Source organism: Pyrus communis, chromosome 16, assembly GCF_963583255.1.
Source record: "Pyrus communis chromosome 16, drPyrComm1.1, whole genome shotgun sequence".
Lineage (NCBI taxonomy): Eukaryota > Viridiplantae > Streptophyta > Magnoliopsida > Rosales > Rosaceae > Pyrus > Pyrus communis.
In genome coordinates, this window is record NC_084818.1 from 6,152,604 (window position 1) to 6,167,243 (window position 14,640).

A 14,640-nucleotide genomic window follows, 5' to 3' on the forward strand; every position below is an offset into this window, starting at 1 on the left:
CCACCCGCCTGTGTTAGCTGTCGAGAGGTCAACAAATGTGATGCTCTAACACACGCAGGAGCGGGTTTGTCTACAGTTGGACTTGATAATTTCTTACACGACTCGTTAACATAACACAAAAATGACATGAAAATAACAGATTTTAAGTCAACACAATATCTAATAGTCGTTATCAGGGCGCCTGTTAAGAACTCGTTAATGATGGGTTTACACACAAGTAACTCATGGGTAACCCATTTCGATCCGTTAAAAAAATTATTTTGATGATTTTAAAGTTAAGGTACTAAAAAAAAACTTACTATGAAATACAATAGCATAGAAGTTTTTATCATATATAGTCAAAACTATAAAGTTTTGCCCGCACATTGTTGCGGGATTAGAAATTGTGTGAAAAATTATGTTTCAAAGGTATAAACACATCAACATATATCACATCTAATTAAATTATTGCAACAACATATTAACGCACTTAATATGGAAATTCATAAACTATTTGACAATACGAAACCAAGCAATCTCTAAACATGAGAAATGGATCTTAGAAAGTATAAATCCTACCTCATATATATTAACACAATTAACAAATTCTCAGTGCATGATCACAAAAAGGTATAGAAAAGTAATTCAATTTCTAAATTACAAAAAATGGAAAAGATAAAAAGAAATGGTCTAAGTTCTCAGTTCTCACCATATCGAAAATTATGATATCGTTTTAACATGAACTTGGGTTGATTTCGGTTACCACCTTTAATAAAGCTAGTGATTTCAACCTGTGCAAGCAAATGACTGAATTAGATGCAAGCCAACTTCAATTTAACCAAATCAAAAAAGAAATCACGATCAAACTAACCTCTCTTCTTCCAATATGTAGAAGCTGTCCTTGTTTTGCCTTTGTGAACAGTGCACTTTTCACTCTCTACACACAAAAAGAATGCACTCAAAATGCTCAGCAACATTATAAAACTTAATAAATTATACGTATAAAATACTATATATGTATTTGGACATAAAGTATAAAAATTTACTAACAGAATCAAGGTTAAATTTAACAAAAGAAGTAATTATGAATTGAAATCAAATGATATTATAGTTGTTAAAAAAAAATACCTGACCAATTTTTACAAATAGCATCATAAATTGTTAAAAAAATAACAGCATTGAAAAATCTAATTACTCAAATCTGTAATTCAATTAAAACACATCACTGAAAACCCCAAGGAGAGAGGTGCATATTCCTAACCTTGCACAGTTAAAATTGCATTTTGTTTGAGGGAGAGAAAAATGATCAAACTAATAAGTCAATACTTAAATAGGTTTACTCTGGTGTCCATTATTTTTTAATACACACATAATGCTGTATGTTTAAATCAACACTGATTCTTGCATACCTTTGGTTATATAATGTTTGGAGTTGAATGTATATATACCCAAATGGGAATTATTCTTTATCCAAAATTTAGAACAAACCAACTCATCCAATAACGCAATGAAATTTAACTGCAACTCCAATATAATCAATGTAAATTATTATAGCGAAACAATGTGATCAAACTTAAACAAAACTCCAAATCCACCAAAAGTATAAATTTCTTACCTTGCGTAGGGCTTCAGAAAACGACGGCGTTCTAGCCTAGAAATAAAACCCCCAAAATCAGAAAAATAAAATTTGCACAGAATTTACAGTTCTAAACACAAAATTATCCACCCCAAATCGGCTAGAGAACTTACCCTCTAAAAACAAAATCAACTCCAAACTTAATTAAATTTGTTTTCTTTTCCAAAACTTGTCTCAATCTGCAACATAATGACCAGCTTGTTACATAACTAAAGATCCAAATGATATAAGGTCTTAAAAATGGTTTATTCTGTAGGTCATTAATTAGTCATGACTCGTGCTTGTGCATACGATGCCTCACTTGACTCAATAGGAACAGACAGATGCTCATGTTTTCCTTGGTACAGATACTCATATTGTGCTTAATTAGCATCACACATCATGACATTAAAGTTCTAATCATGTTAGACCTATGCCATGTAGTTAAAAGCATAAATAAGCTAAACAAAAACACGAAAAATAAGTTTTACGTTTATTATTTATACATGCACTCCTCTAAACTATTTCAGGCTACATCAATTTAGTCCTCTCATTCCTACAAACTGGATGACAATATATTCCCTCACGATATGGAGAACTGTTATTACAGAACTCCTACAGTGGACATTTACATGCATGTATCATCACCAAAAGAAATGGATAAGAAAAATGAAAAAAAAAAAAAAAAAAATTTAATCCACCAAAACTTGAACAAAATCAACCCCAAGGAACAACCAAATTCAACTTCAATATAAACTTAAACAAAATCAAACTCCAAGGAGCAACCAAATTCAACTCCAATATAATAAAACCTAAACAAATTTTTAAATTGCTTACCTTGAGTATAGAGGGCTTCAGAAATCAAAGGCGTTCAAGTTTGAAAACAAAACCCCCAAAATAAAAAAGGGAAATCTGCAAAGAAAACTCATTTCGAAATTCAAATATACAGTTCTAAACACAGAATATTCAAATCACAAAATTATCAACCCCAAATCGGCCGGAAAACTCACCAGGGAACGCAGCTTTTTCTGGACTGAAAATTGTCTTCGAATCGGGACCAAATTCACGGTTTTTTTTTTTTTCCTGATTTGAATTTCTGGGTTGTCTCCCAATCTCAAAAGTATTTCGAACCAACCAGAAAAACCAATCGAAGCGTACAAAAACTGAATAAAAAGCTTGAGTAAGGCAGTAGTACATAGTTAAGGAAGCATGATTGCCATAAGAGATATTCAACAAAAGTAGTGTGATTGTAAACTTTACAGAAGTATCTCAACATGTAGCATATGCATACCTTCGCTTTCTTTAGACTCCTTTCCTTAAATTCATTTTAATTTTCATCAAATTCACGAACCTATGCAAGCCAAACAGTGTTGTTGGTGCTTTATGAGAGAGAGAGAGAGAGAGAGAGAGAGAGAGAGAGAGAAGGTAATGTTTCCGAGAGGAAAGACGAAATAGAAGCAAAAGTGGAGTTTGTTTTGAAGCAGACCCAATTTAGCTAACCTTCACGATGATCGACAGGTGGACAATGGGGGTAAACACGTAATTTCATTGTGCTGAACACGAAAAAAACATCGGGCCACGGTGATCAAAAGAGGGGCATTTCGGTCAAATCACTGTTAATAAACGGTGTTCATCAACTGAATTTTAGTATATATAATTTAACCCTTAAATTCATAATGTCAGTTTTTACATTATCTTCAAATATAGCCAAAAGTGTAATCAAATTGACATAAATACTCTCAAAATTAAAGCTCTTGTTATTTGAGACTGTCACCCTAAAATTCCATTATCTCAACCAGCCATTCCCCTAGATTTTTCTTTAAACTTTCCACTAGCATATTCACACGGTATTTCTGTGTTAACTAGTGAGTCTGGAGCATCATTTGCTAACAGAATAGCTCCCCAACCTATTCCCAAGTCATCTGTTTGAATTGTTAAGTAATCATTGTCTAATAGTAAGGAAAGATCTGGTATGTTTTTTATTTTTTCTTTGATTCTTTTGACGAGGGCAATATCTTCATGATTGAATTTGATATTTCATGTATTACCAGGTTTCTTATATAAGCTACTAATGTGACAATTCGTACTTACTTTTACAATTTTATTAATTTTAAATAAGTGAATTGACAAAAATGCCCTAGAGATGAGATTGTTGACTTTCATTGACCATCAGTTCGTGAGATGTACAAGTTACTATTTTACTTTTGTCTCGAAGTACTCGACGGTAAAAACGCATAGGCGTAAGCATAATCGAAATCGGAGTTGCGAAGAAGATTTTAAGAAATTACAAATCTAAAAAGTACTTTTATAAAAAATAACTATTTATTATTTTATATATTTCTCATAATTATTATATCATTATTTTGAGATTATTTTGTTATTAAATTATTATTTTAATATTATTTGAGAGTTATTCTAAATATTTTATTAATTTATATTGACCCGTGGGGCTCACACCTCATTTCTTTATCTCTCCCGTGTCACCCTATTTCTCGGGACACTGTCTCTCTTTGTCGACAGATCTTTCAGTATGAACGTTATACAAGGTAGTATTATAAAGGGTGGATTATATATGTTAAAAAATTAATAACTTAAAAATTAAAATTTTTTATTACTAACATAAAATTACGTAATACCATCTATGTTTTCGTGACAATTAAAAATTTCTCCTCTTTTTCAAATCTCACTTATCCTACTCCTCCACTAGATAACTCCCACCTCACCTTTCCTCTCCTACCTCACTCCATCTCTCCCTCTCCCGTGAGACCTCCTTCTTTTCTTCCTCGGTGAAACCCAGCGACGCCTGGAACCACTGCCACTCGCACCTCGCCGGCGAGCCACGTCACCATCACCCCCATCTTGTCTCATCTCTCTATTTCCGAGCCTAGGACCCAAACTCGAACAACTTCCAGACCTCGCACCGGAGACCAAATGAAATGGAGAACTCCGGCGAAGGTGAGCCTCGAAACTAACCTAAACCTTCTTGGACAACGTTTTAGAGTAGATTAGGGTAATTCTGAGATGTTTTGGTGATGTTTTGATACAGGAATCACCGCGAGGGAAAGTTGCCCAGTTTCCTACGAGAAACGCGGCGACTTCGTGCAGTTTTCCGGCCAATCCTGGCCATGGAAGGATCCCCTATTGGTATATTTCTTTTCCTCTCCTTTCGAGCTTCAAATTGGTATATTACACTGTTTGTTTTAGTTGAGTTTCTAAGCTAGGTGAAGCCTGGAAAATTCCCCGGCCAAGTGTCCCCAGACTCCGGCGGTCGGCCGGAGAAGAATAGAGAAAAAAAATGAAAAAAAAGGGGGGGGCCTTAAGCCCAAAAAGCCCGGCCCATATTCTTTTGGTCCAAACCTTAGGCCAACTGGCGCAAAGCCTTGGACCGTTACCTGACCTGGTCCAATTCTAAAATGGGCCTCAAATATTTCAGAATATTCTTGGTGTTGACGTTTTTCCGATTTTCTCAGAAAACCTCCTAGGCTAATTTCGACGTTCCAAGTGCATTTTTGACATCCATTTAGTGAAATTATAAAGTTTTAACGTAGTTGACCACCAGAGCGTCTCGGTTGACTTTTAGGGTTGACCGTTGACTTTTTACAAAATTTGCCGTGTACCCTCCTTAGCGTATTTCGACGCCGTTTTTCAAAATTTCACTGTTTTAAGATAGTTCCTTTATTAGCCGTACTTTGTACGAAAACGCGTAATTACATCAATACATTATATTTACCTAAATGGTTTCGTTTCCAGGCAAAACGTTTCTCAAAGACTGTCAATGCTACAAAGCGATTTTGACTCAACGACATGATCTGTGAGTGGGTCTTTTCTTTGATATATATATATATATATATTGCTTAGTTTCCATATATACAATTAATAGTAAATTCTCTACATGATTGCCATGATTAAACTTAGGTTTATAAGAAATGCCTTATTGTTGGGAAATGATGAAATAATCCTATGGGATGCACAGGTAAGATTACTATAAGATGATGCCTTAATTTTATTTATGGTCATGAATAATATGATATTGACTAGAATTGTTGAATGGTTGTGGCATGATTATAATTATGTTATTTGCGCATCGTTTGCTACACCGATGTTGGTACTCGCCCAGGTCAGGGCCAGTCTTTCACATGTATGTGCACATCGCACCGTATGCTCACTTTGGATCCATTGAGGCGCCAATCCTGTCGTACAAGTTGCAATAGGTAACTCCGACTCATATGTATTGCGCATAACGCCAGTCTTCACGTAATTGTAGTACTAGAGCGTATATCACTATTACGCCTAGTCTCACGAGTTCATGCAGAGGTATTGATGACGTGGTTATGTATTCGATTCTCGTTCGAAATTGTGTTAGATTGTCACTTCCCACAATTTCAGTGATATATAAAAGTATATAAATAAATAAAGAATCTGTTATTAGCACTCCAAAAATCTTATTCTACATTCCTCACAAGTGTATTTTTCTTTCTAATTATAGAAAGTTTGGAGTGTCAAATAAGATTTTATAAGTGCTAATAACAATTCCCATAAATAAAAAGGAAAACTAATGAAAAAGGTTTGAAAACTTTGAGTTTTAATGATAAGGACAAAATAAAGAGTAAAGTGAATAGTACCAGGATTGACTTTTTAATGTAAAAATATGGTTTTTTGTTAAAGTGAACAATACCGTGAGCTTTTCATTAAAACTCGCTAATTTCATGAAATATTAGAACATATAAAACCAGTCTAATACTAATTAAATATTTACCCAAGATAAAAGTAAACAAATTCATCTTTTTATTTCTGAATACTTTTACATTTCATCATCTGTGAAAACCAGGTCACGGGACGGGAACATATCAATCTTTCTAACAAGATTTAAATTACTACAAACTACCTGCTGCTTCTTCTAATTAATAAAGAAAGGGATCCTTGGACCATCATTTTTTGGATTATAGTTTCTTGCAGGTAACCTGACCACCCGCCTTTTTGTCAGGTGGCGAGAGCTTAACAAATGTGATACTCTAACAAGCGCAGCAGCGGTTGTCTACGACAGGCATGCTCGAAATTCCATATTGAATCATTTCACCGCAACCGATTGACATCTGAGGCACTCGAGGGAGCGTTCCGAATGGATTTGGAGCGGGTACTAGTTGTACTGGTTGTACAGCTGCAGGGCTTTGAGTAGCAGGAAACCGTCCATAGTTATTCTGAATTGGCAGAGATGAGAAAGGCATGGAAACAGAAGGCGGAGCTGCTTCATTAAAACCCATTTGTCTGCTTGTACTGTCATCTGGCACTGTCGGTGCAGCTGAAGGAGCTGTGGGATTGAATTTGAAAGTTGTACTAGTGGAAGCCGGATCAAAGCTTGAGGGATTAGAGATCAATGGAGGTAGATTGAATGTGGAAGTTGTATATGTAGAAGCCGGAGCAAAGCTTGACAGATTAGAGATCGATGGAGATGAGGTTTGTCTAAAAACTGAAGAAGTGCCCTTATCTCCCAATTGATGATAATACTCCCAACGGATTTGCTCGTGACTTTTTTCTTCATGTCCTGGCATTGCTGATATCGACAACACTTTTTCAGAAGCCTCCCAGCGGATTTCTTCGTGACTTTTTTCCATATATGCTGGCATTGCTGATATTGACACCAATTTCCCGCCACCATCAGATTCACGACTTGCAGCATGTGGCACAGCCACCATACTGCTCCCGCATTGTTGGTCCATAAATGCAGCTGTGCTCCTAAATATTGTTGATTGAGCTCCAGTTGAAGTCCCACTCCTTGTTAACGAGCCAAATACACCAGTTGAAGTTCCACTGCTTGTTTGCGAGCCAAATACACCGGTTAACGTTCTACCGCTTGTTTGCGGGCCAAATACACCGGTTGAAGTTCCTTTGAAGATAGAACTCCCAGTTTGCCAGCCAATTGCTGTTTGCGTGCCAAATCCACCAGTTGAAGTTCCTCCAAACTGAGAACTCCCTGTTTGCGGACCAAATACACCGGTTGGAGTTCCTCCAAATATAGACCTCCATGTTTGGCGCCAATTGCTGTTTGCATGCCCAATACACCAGTTGAAGTTCTTCCAAACACAGAACTCCCCGTTTGCGTGCCAAATACACCAGTGGAAGTTCCTCCAAATTGCGAGCCAAAACCAAAAGGCATGGGAGCAAAACGATTGTTACTTGCGCTGCAAGTCTGCCCAAATTCCGACAGGGACCCAAACGGGCTGCTAGATGACTGCCCAAGACTAGAAGAAGAACCCAACATCTTTTTCACGAGAAGGAGGAAGTAACCGGCGTAGTTGGTGGAGGGTCTGAGTGATTTTTAAGACGGAGAAAAAAGAGAGGGGCTCGTTCGTCGTTGTTGCACCGATGTCACAATCGGGACAAGGCAATAGGCATTTATTCGAGCGGGGAGGCGCGTTGCGTACAAGTAAGCGCGCGGGGGGGGGGGGGGGGGGGGGCGGGGGCGGGCGCGGGCGCGTCGCGTCATATGTGAAGTAAACTGGTGTCTTTCTCGTCGTAGGCCGCCGAAACTCACTGAGTGGGTTATTGTAGCGTAAAGTAAGATTGTAATGTGAATAATGAAGGGCAGTAAAGTTATATATATTTTTTTAATTAAAATCTTTGCAACGAAATTTTAATTTATAGTCCTTCAACTTTAACTTAATCTAATTGAAGCAGTTATGGTCTTTTTCGTTAACTCTGTCAGAACTTTCATTTAAACGAGTAACGTTGGAAGAATTATTTCTCCAATTGAGTTAAGTTGAGGGACTATTTTGTACAATATTTTTATTTAGTTTCTCATTTTGCATCTTGATTTAGTCTCGTATGCTTGGCAAGTGACATATTTTGATATAAATTTTAACGAAGTTGAAGAAAATCCATAACTTCACGTTTTGATAAGTTAATGACTAATGATCATAGATTTTTAGTTAAGACACCATTGTTCATAAGGCAGCTGTAATATTCAACATTTCAAAAATTCTATAATGCACGCTGAACATAGCTAAATAAATTTGACAATATCATTGATGTAGGACCGCCATTCTGATTAGGATTTATTGATCCTATTAGCAAAACAATTAGATTAATGAACCTAAAAAATTAAATTGTTGCAGTATTTATTATGTCATATGTGTCACCGGGTGTATACGCCTCTCGCTGCCTCTCTTCTCGTGTGAAGTTTTAGAATTCGTCATCGAACTAAAAATCCCCCATCGACATGTGACATGCACATGAGCTTCAAAGTTGAAATAAGCCATCGAACTCTTTTTTTTTTTTTTTTTTAATCTCAAATGGAAAGAACCCAACCTCACCATGAAGGGTGATTTGGAGGAGGTACACATGAAACCACGAAATTGGCCGCACGAAAAAGTTCAAAAAATAGGAAAAAAGAAACTTCAAATCGAAGGGGATGAGAGGAGAGATAATCCAAGTCGTTGCCACATTCAATAACTCTAATTAACGAATTTTAAATTCGAAGACGAATTCTAAACTAATGTCTAAGTTCAGAAACCAAGTCTATATTTTACTCTAATTTTTTAATTTACCCAAGATTAGAGTGAACAATTTCATCTCTCTATTTCCTCATACTTTTACATTTCATCTGTGATTAACAAGTCACTAGATGAGGACTAAAATGGAAAATTACATCTTTCTAACAACATTTTAATTGCTACAAACTATCTGCTTCTAATTTCATCTATCCAAATTGAAAACTACCTTTGTGGACATCTACTTCACTGCATCTTCCTCTGCTCGGTTGCAAAGAACAAGGCGATGATTCGTAACCACAGGTCCTTGATGTCGATAACTGACTCGTGGATAAGGCTCTAACGATTTTCTACGTTGTCTTCAACATTTTCCTCTTCACCGTCTTTCGCTCTACTAAAGATCTCATAATCGTCAAACCCTGCATATATCGACCAAGGTTAATCAGTGTACAATGCGATTAAGAACAAAGCTCAATTTGGTTTTTAGCATGTATCCACATCCGAGTATAAAATTACCAGAGCCCAAGTCATCGGCATCATCATTTGACGGCCCTAGAAGCATTGTGCTTACAGAGTTTGAATCGAGTTCCATCCAGTCGGAACTCCCATTGTCATCTAAGCACATGTCCTTCCTGGTAACCCAGTCTTCGGTCATGCTAATGTTTTCAAATGATATGGGATCCATAACATCTTGTCCGATGTTCTTACCAACCCTGTGCGAAAACAAAAATTGTTATTAGCAAAAGGAAAGGAATTTCTCCCCATTATATTTAAACAGCCATTCCTAATTCCATACAGTATTGCTTTGTGCTTACATTTGTTTCAGTCGCAAGTTATAATGAACAAAGATGAGGTCACTGACACGTTGACGCTCAAGGCAGTTCCTTGTGTTGTGTGCTTTCCCAAAAGGAATTTCATTTCGCCTGCAGCCAATCGAACTGCAAGTTTGACTGAGAATTCGGATTGCCAAGCGTGTCAAATTTGGGCAACCTCCTCCATATGTTGACCACCATTCAGCTAAGAGAAGTACATTGTGGATAAAATTAGCTAAGTGTGAGAAAGAGGTTCAAATACGAAAAACAGAATACAATGATGAAAAGTTCAGTTTCTGTTCCTAGAAAGGTAACTTCGGCGTCATAGTTACACCAAATACAGCCAAAAGATCAAAGAGCTTCCATCTTTACCAGGATTCAACAAAATCGAAGGCTTGAGTTGATCTAATACATAAAAATGCTTATAAATTACTAAATACCACTTGAATTGGAACAACAACATTTATCTGACTTAGCATGCATGAATGCATATCGAATGCTTATTCGCATGTGCTAATACTTATGGCATTGCTAGCTAATTCATGACACAGAAGTTAGAACTAACAAAGCAATCGAAAAGATTAGTCCCTCACCAGGAAGCAGAGTGTCTCTAGCCCTAATTGCCATCTTCCTCCGAAAATCTCCAGCAGCACTCTTGTACAAATTTAGCTCTTTGATGATTTTATCTTGGACATTTGTATCAGGAACCAATCTCTCGATGCAATCAAATGTACCCGAGACAATATAACTATGCATATCTCCTTCGATACTGTAAAATATTTTGGGGTTGAGGTAGAAGCCTGCAGCATGAATAGGAGAATGCCACAGCTGTTCCCATCGTTGATCTATGATATTCCAGTATACCATGTACTCCTCCCTCTTAACGAGTTCTTTCTTAATTGTTTCTTTTGCCCGATACATTCCAGCATACACGTATCCCATTGCAGGCCTCTTCTCACTACCAACCATTCTCAAAACTCGCAAGAGAGGATCTGTCAGACGAACAATCAACATGCATGAGGACCAAAATGACTGATTACTAATAATGTCCAACATCTCCAGTCCCCCCGGTTCCTTTGAATATAGGGAGTCCATCAACTCCTGGGAAGTAGCCATAACCTGTAAGCAGTGTTTTAGATCAACCAGTCGTTTTAATGTTGTAAAGTTTGTAGCAAAGCGAGTGGCGCCTGGTTCTACTATATCATTGCCAAAAGTAGACCTTCTGACCATATTCAACACTGTACTATGATTGTACACAAACTTTGTAATGGATCTTGCTTGTTCAATGACCGTATTTATCCACTCAATATTACCAAAATCTTCGAGTATTAAATCTAAGCACCGAGCTGCACATGGAGTCCAATATAGCGTAGGGAAAGTATCAGTCAACCTTCTCCCCGCAGCCATATATTGCTCTTCACTACTAGTAATCACTTGCAGCACATCTTTTACTCCAACTTCCTCTACCACTCTCCTAAGCAATTCGTAAAGCGCATTCGGGGAATTTATAATGTCTGATGCATCAACAGATTCCCAAAAAACTGTTCCTTCAGGACAGTACACCAAAAAACTTAGCAAAACCTTACCTGACTCTGTGTTCCACTGATCGACCAAGACTGAACAACCCGTTCTTCCCCACGTTTCCCTATGTTTATCAATACTGTTCCTCACTTCTTCAACCGAATTCTTCAATATCCAACTACGAATATCATGGTATGTAGGAGGCACAACCCCTGAACCACCCGAAGCAATTGCATCAATCATCGGTTGGAAATACGCAGAGTTCACTGCATGTGGAGGCGCCCCAATATCATACAAAAACCTTCCAATTGCCTCGTGAACAAAATTGTTCACCTTTGGAGAACCTAAAGCAGCACTATTACAAACAACAAGAGCACTATCTCCTGCATAAGAACTTTTGCCTCTCCCCCTTTTCCTTCTCCCCAAACTCATCCCACTTGTCATTCCTTCTTGATTCTCCAACAACCCCGAATTGTGCTCAAGTGCCTCGGGAACTCCAATCAACTGACCCCCATTACTCACATCACTCTGAACAGCAATCGGTTCTGCCTCACCATGAGGTGAGGGATTAATGTTAGTAATCTCCTCATCAAGCTTCTGCCTATTCCTCTTCTTCAGCACAACCCCATCTAAACTCTGCTGCATTTGAGCCCGAACATCAGGCGGAACTCTCAGACAAGTTGACGCATTACCTTTCTGACCAGCAAGGTGTTCCTTAATCCTATGAATCCCACCACCCTTAAACAATTTGTTACAATATATGCACTTCAGCTGAACCCTCTCCCCAATCTTAAACATTTGACAGTGTTTCCATGCCGGGTCGTGTTTTTGTGACGTTATCGGCACGGGCTCCATTACCAGACCAGAAGCCATGGCCAAAACCTCAGAGAATTAACTAGTTTATGCAAAAAGGCCAAACCCCATTACAACAAAGACATGAACTTTCTTCTTTAATTCGAATTAAACCAAGTAATTAACAGAAACCCAGTAAACCCAGCATCCAAATTGTTCAAATAATCCACTAAATTTAATTAATTGAATTAAAATTAAGAGTGAGAGAGGAGGAGGAGGAGAGAGAAAGAGAGCTTACATGTTTCTCGTTTGAATGCTTTCTGATAAACAGAGAGGAAGGGAAACAGAACCGAGTTAGGGTGGTTAGAAGGAGATTATAAAACCGTGCGCGACGCGACCGGATGGACCGGTTAGGGTTGGGCTCAACCGGTTATTTTGTCCATTATTTAGTTTTTTGGTTTTTTTTAACCGAGTGGCCCGCTCAGGTTTAGTTGAGGCGGTTTTAGACAACGGGAAACCGAACCTTCCGGTTGTCTGGCTGACGAGCCGTGATTCTAATTGAAACTCGAATCGGCCGCCGCCCGGAAAATGAGTGAACCGGCGATTCATGGTAGTTAAACTAACAGAATTAAGGCATGTTTATTTACGTTAAGAGTTTCGGAATTATTCTGATATGAACTTCTTTGCATTTATTAAAACACGGGTATTGAAATTATTTCAGTTAATAACTTCCTAAGTATTTACGAACACGTATGGAATTAAAAAATAATAATTGATTCCACATTATCATTAATAATCTCGTTCTTCAAATTAATTTGTTAATCCCTTATCAATTATCTTGTTTCGCTTTTCAATTCATGATTTTCACATTTTAAGCAAGTAAAATGCCGAAGCTCATCTAGTTACGAAGTCTTATATGTTCATACCATGTACTTGCTACATCTGACAAAAAAGAAAATGATTTTGCACTCATGTTTTTTTATCATGTAGTCTTTTATTTTTGTTGCAGTTTTAGGATTAAACAGATCAAAGAATTAATGAATACAAAAAAAGAAAGCAGAAAGCGAAACTTTTGATTGTAAAAAGTCACCATCGAAAATGAATGCACTCGTTTCATGTAATTTTTTCTCAAAACCTTCCTGGGACATATTCATATACATTTTCCCAAAAATCATCTCAAACAAACCCTAGAGTAATCTATATTGGTTTCAAGTGTGCTTTCTTGTGCTGTCAAATTCTCTTCACCTTTTTCACTTAAGCAATCCTCTTTTTCTATAGACAACCTTCATGAGAGGCTCATAGATCCAATCCACATGAATAAAACTAAACTGCTTTAATTTAAGTGAAAAATTGCAGACGCAATGTCCTAACCAATTGGTCTAACCTATGCAATTTGCAAACCGCCATTACATGTGCAGTTGTTCTTAAAGCTACCACTCCTTTCCATGATGGCGAGGACGAAGGAAACCCCCTTTTCACTTTTCCACACTATGTAAATAGAAGAGCCTCCCAGTTACCAACTCACATCTCCATTACTCATGAACAAATGCCAATCTCACATCAAATCTTCTTCCTACTCTCCTTTCTCATTTCCCTCTCCTTCACAGGTAATCAAGTACTCTCTCCTTTTTTACTCGAAAATTTTTGGTTACATCGGAGAGAATCGAACGCTGAACATTCCTTATTTGTTGGTTTCTATAAAACTTAGGTTGACAAATAGCATTGTTGTTTGCGGATGGGACTCAACTCATCGTAGTGAACTACTGCAAGGAACGCGGCTTCCACCTCTCCAGCGGCGAGCAACAAGTCCTTAACGTCCCCGAAAACTGGTCGGGCAGGCTATAGGGGGTAGGCAAGGCTGCTGCCTTGATGAAAAAACTGGCAAAGGCACCTGCCAAACGGGTGATTGCGCCTGCCTCTTACAATGCTGGGGACTCGGCGGAGTCCCTCCAGCCACACCCTTTGAAATGATGCTCGGAACCTCAAACTCCGCCTTGCATTACTACAATGTGAGTTTGATTGACGGATTCAACGTGCCAGCTTCAATGAGGCCAATAGGTGGTAGTGGGTGTGGAGTTGCTGCCTGTGAGGCTGACTTGAACGTTTGCTGCTGCTTGCCTTGGTGGTCAAGAAACAAGGTAGGGTGCAAGAGCGCTTGCTTCGCCGGAAATCGGACCGGTATTGCTGCAGAGGGGAGTTTGCAGATCCAGAGAGTTGCAAGCCTACTATTTTTGGGCATCCTTTCAAGGCTATTTGTCCTAGAGCTTATAGTTATGCCTTTGATGATTCTACAGGGCTTAAGATTTGTACGGCTCCTAGGTATGTCATAACGTTTTGCCCTCCTAAATATGGTTGATTTGAGCAGACCAAAAACTCTAGGGCAAAATTCTGGGTACGTTTGGTGGGTTTTTCTTGTATTGTTGGCAATTTGGCA

At 38.0% G+C, this 14,640-nt stretch overlaps 2 protein-coding genes and 1 pseudogene across 2 annotated transcripts; 1 reads left to right on the forward strand and 2 right to left on the reverse strand.

Annotated features, from left to right (window-relative positions):
* Positions 1 to 6,606: 6,606 nt before the first annotated feature.
* Positions 6,607 to 7,853, reverse strand: LOC137719692 (nuclear pore complex protein NUP98A-like). Its single transcript, XM_068458737.1, has 2 exons — positions 7,613 to 7,853; positions 6,607 to 7,565 (listed from the first exon to the last, which is right to left on the reverse strand). The coding sequence occupies exons 1-2, from the start codon at positions 7,851 to 7,853 to the stop codon at positions 6,607 to 6,609; spliced, it is 1,200 nt and encodes a 399-aa protein (XP_068314838.1).
* A 1,255-nt stretch (positions 7,854 to 9,108) lies between these two features.
* LOC137720980 (uncharacterized) lies at positions 9,109 to 12,561 on the reverse strand. Its single transcript, XM_068460109.1, has 4 exons — positions 10,487 to 12,561; positions 9,897 to 10,098; positions 9,598 to 9,794; positions 9,109 to 9,500 (listed from the first exon to the last, which is right to left on the reverse strand). Exons 1-4 carry the CDS (start codon positions 12,285 to 12,287, stop codon positions 9,421 to 9,423), a joined length of 2,280 nt encoding a protein of 759 aa, XP_068316210.1. The 5' UTR covers positions 12,288 to 12,561; the 3' UTR covers positions 9,109 to 9,420.
* A 1,191-nt stretch (positions 12,562 to 13,752) lies between these two features.
* Positions 13,753 to 14,562, forward strand: LOC137719693 (thaumatin-like protein; annotated as a pseudogene).
* The last annotated feature ends 78 nt before the right edge of the window (positions 14,563 to 14,640 follow it).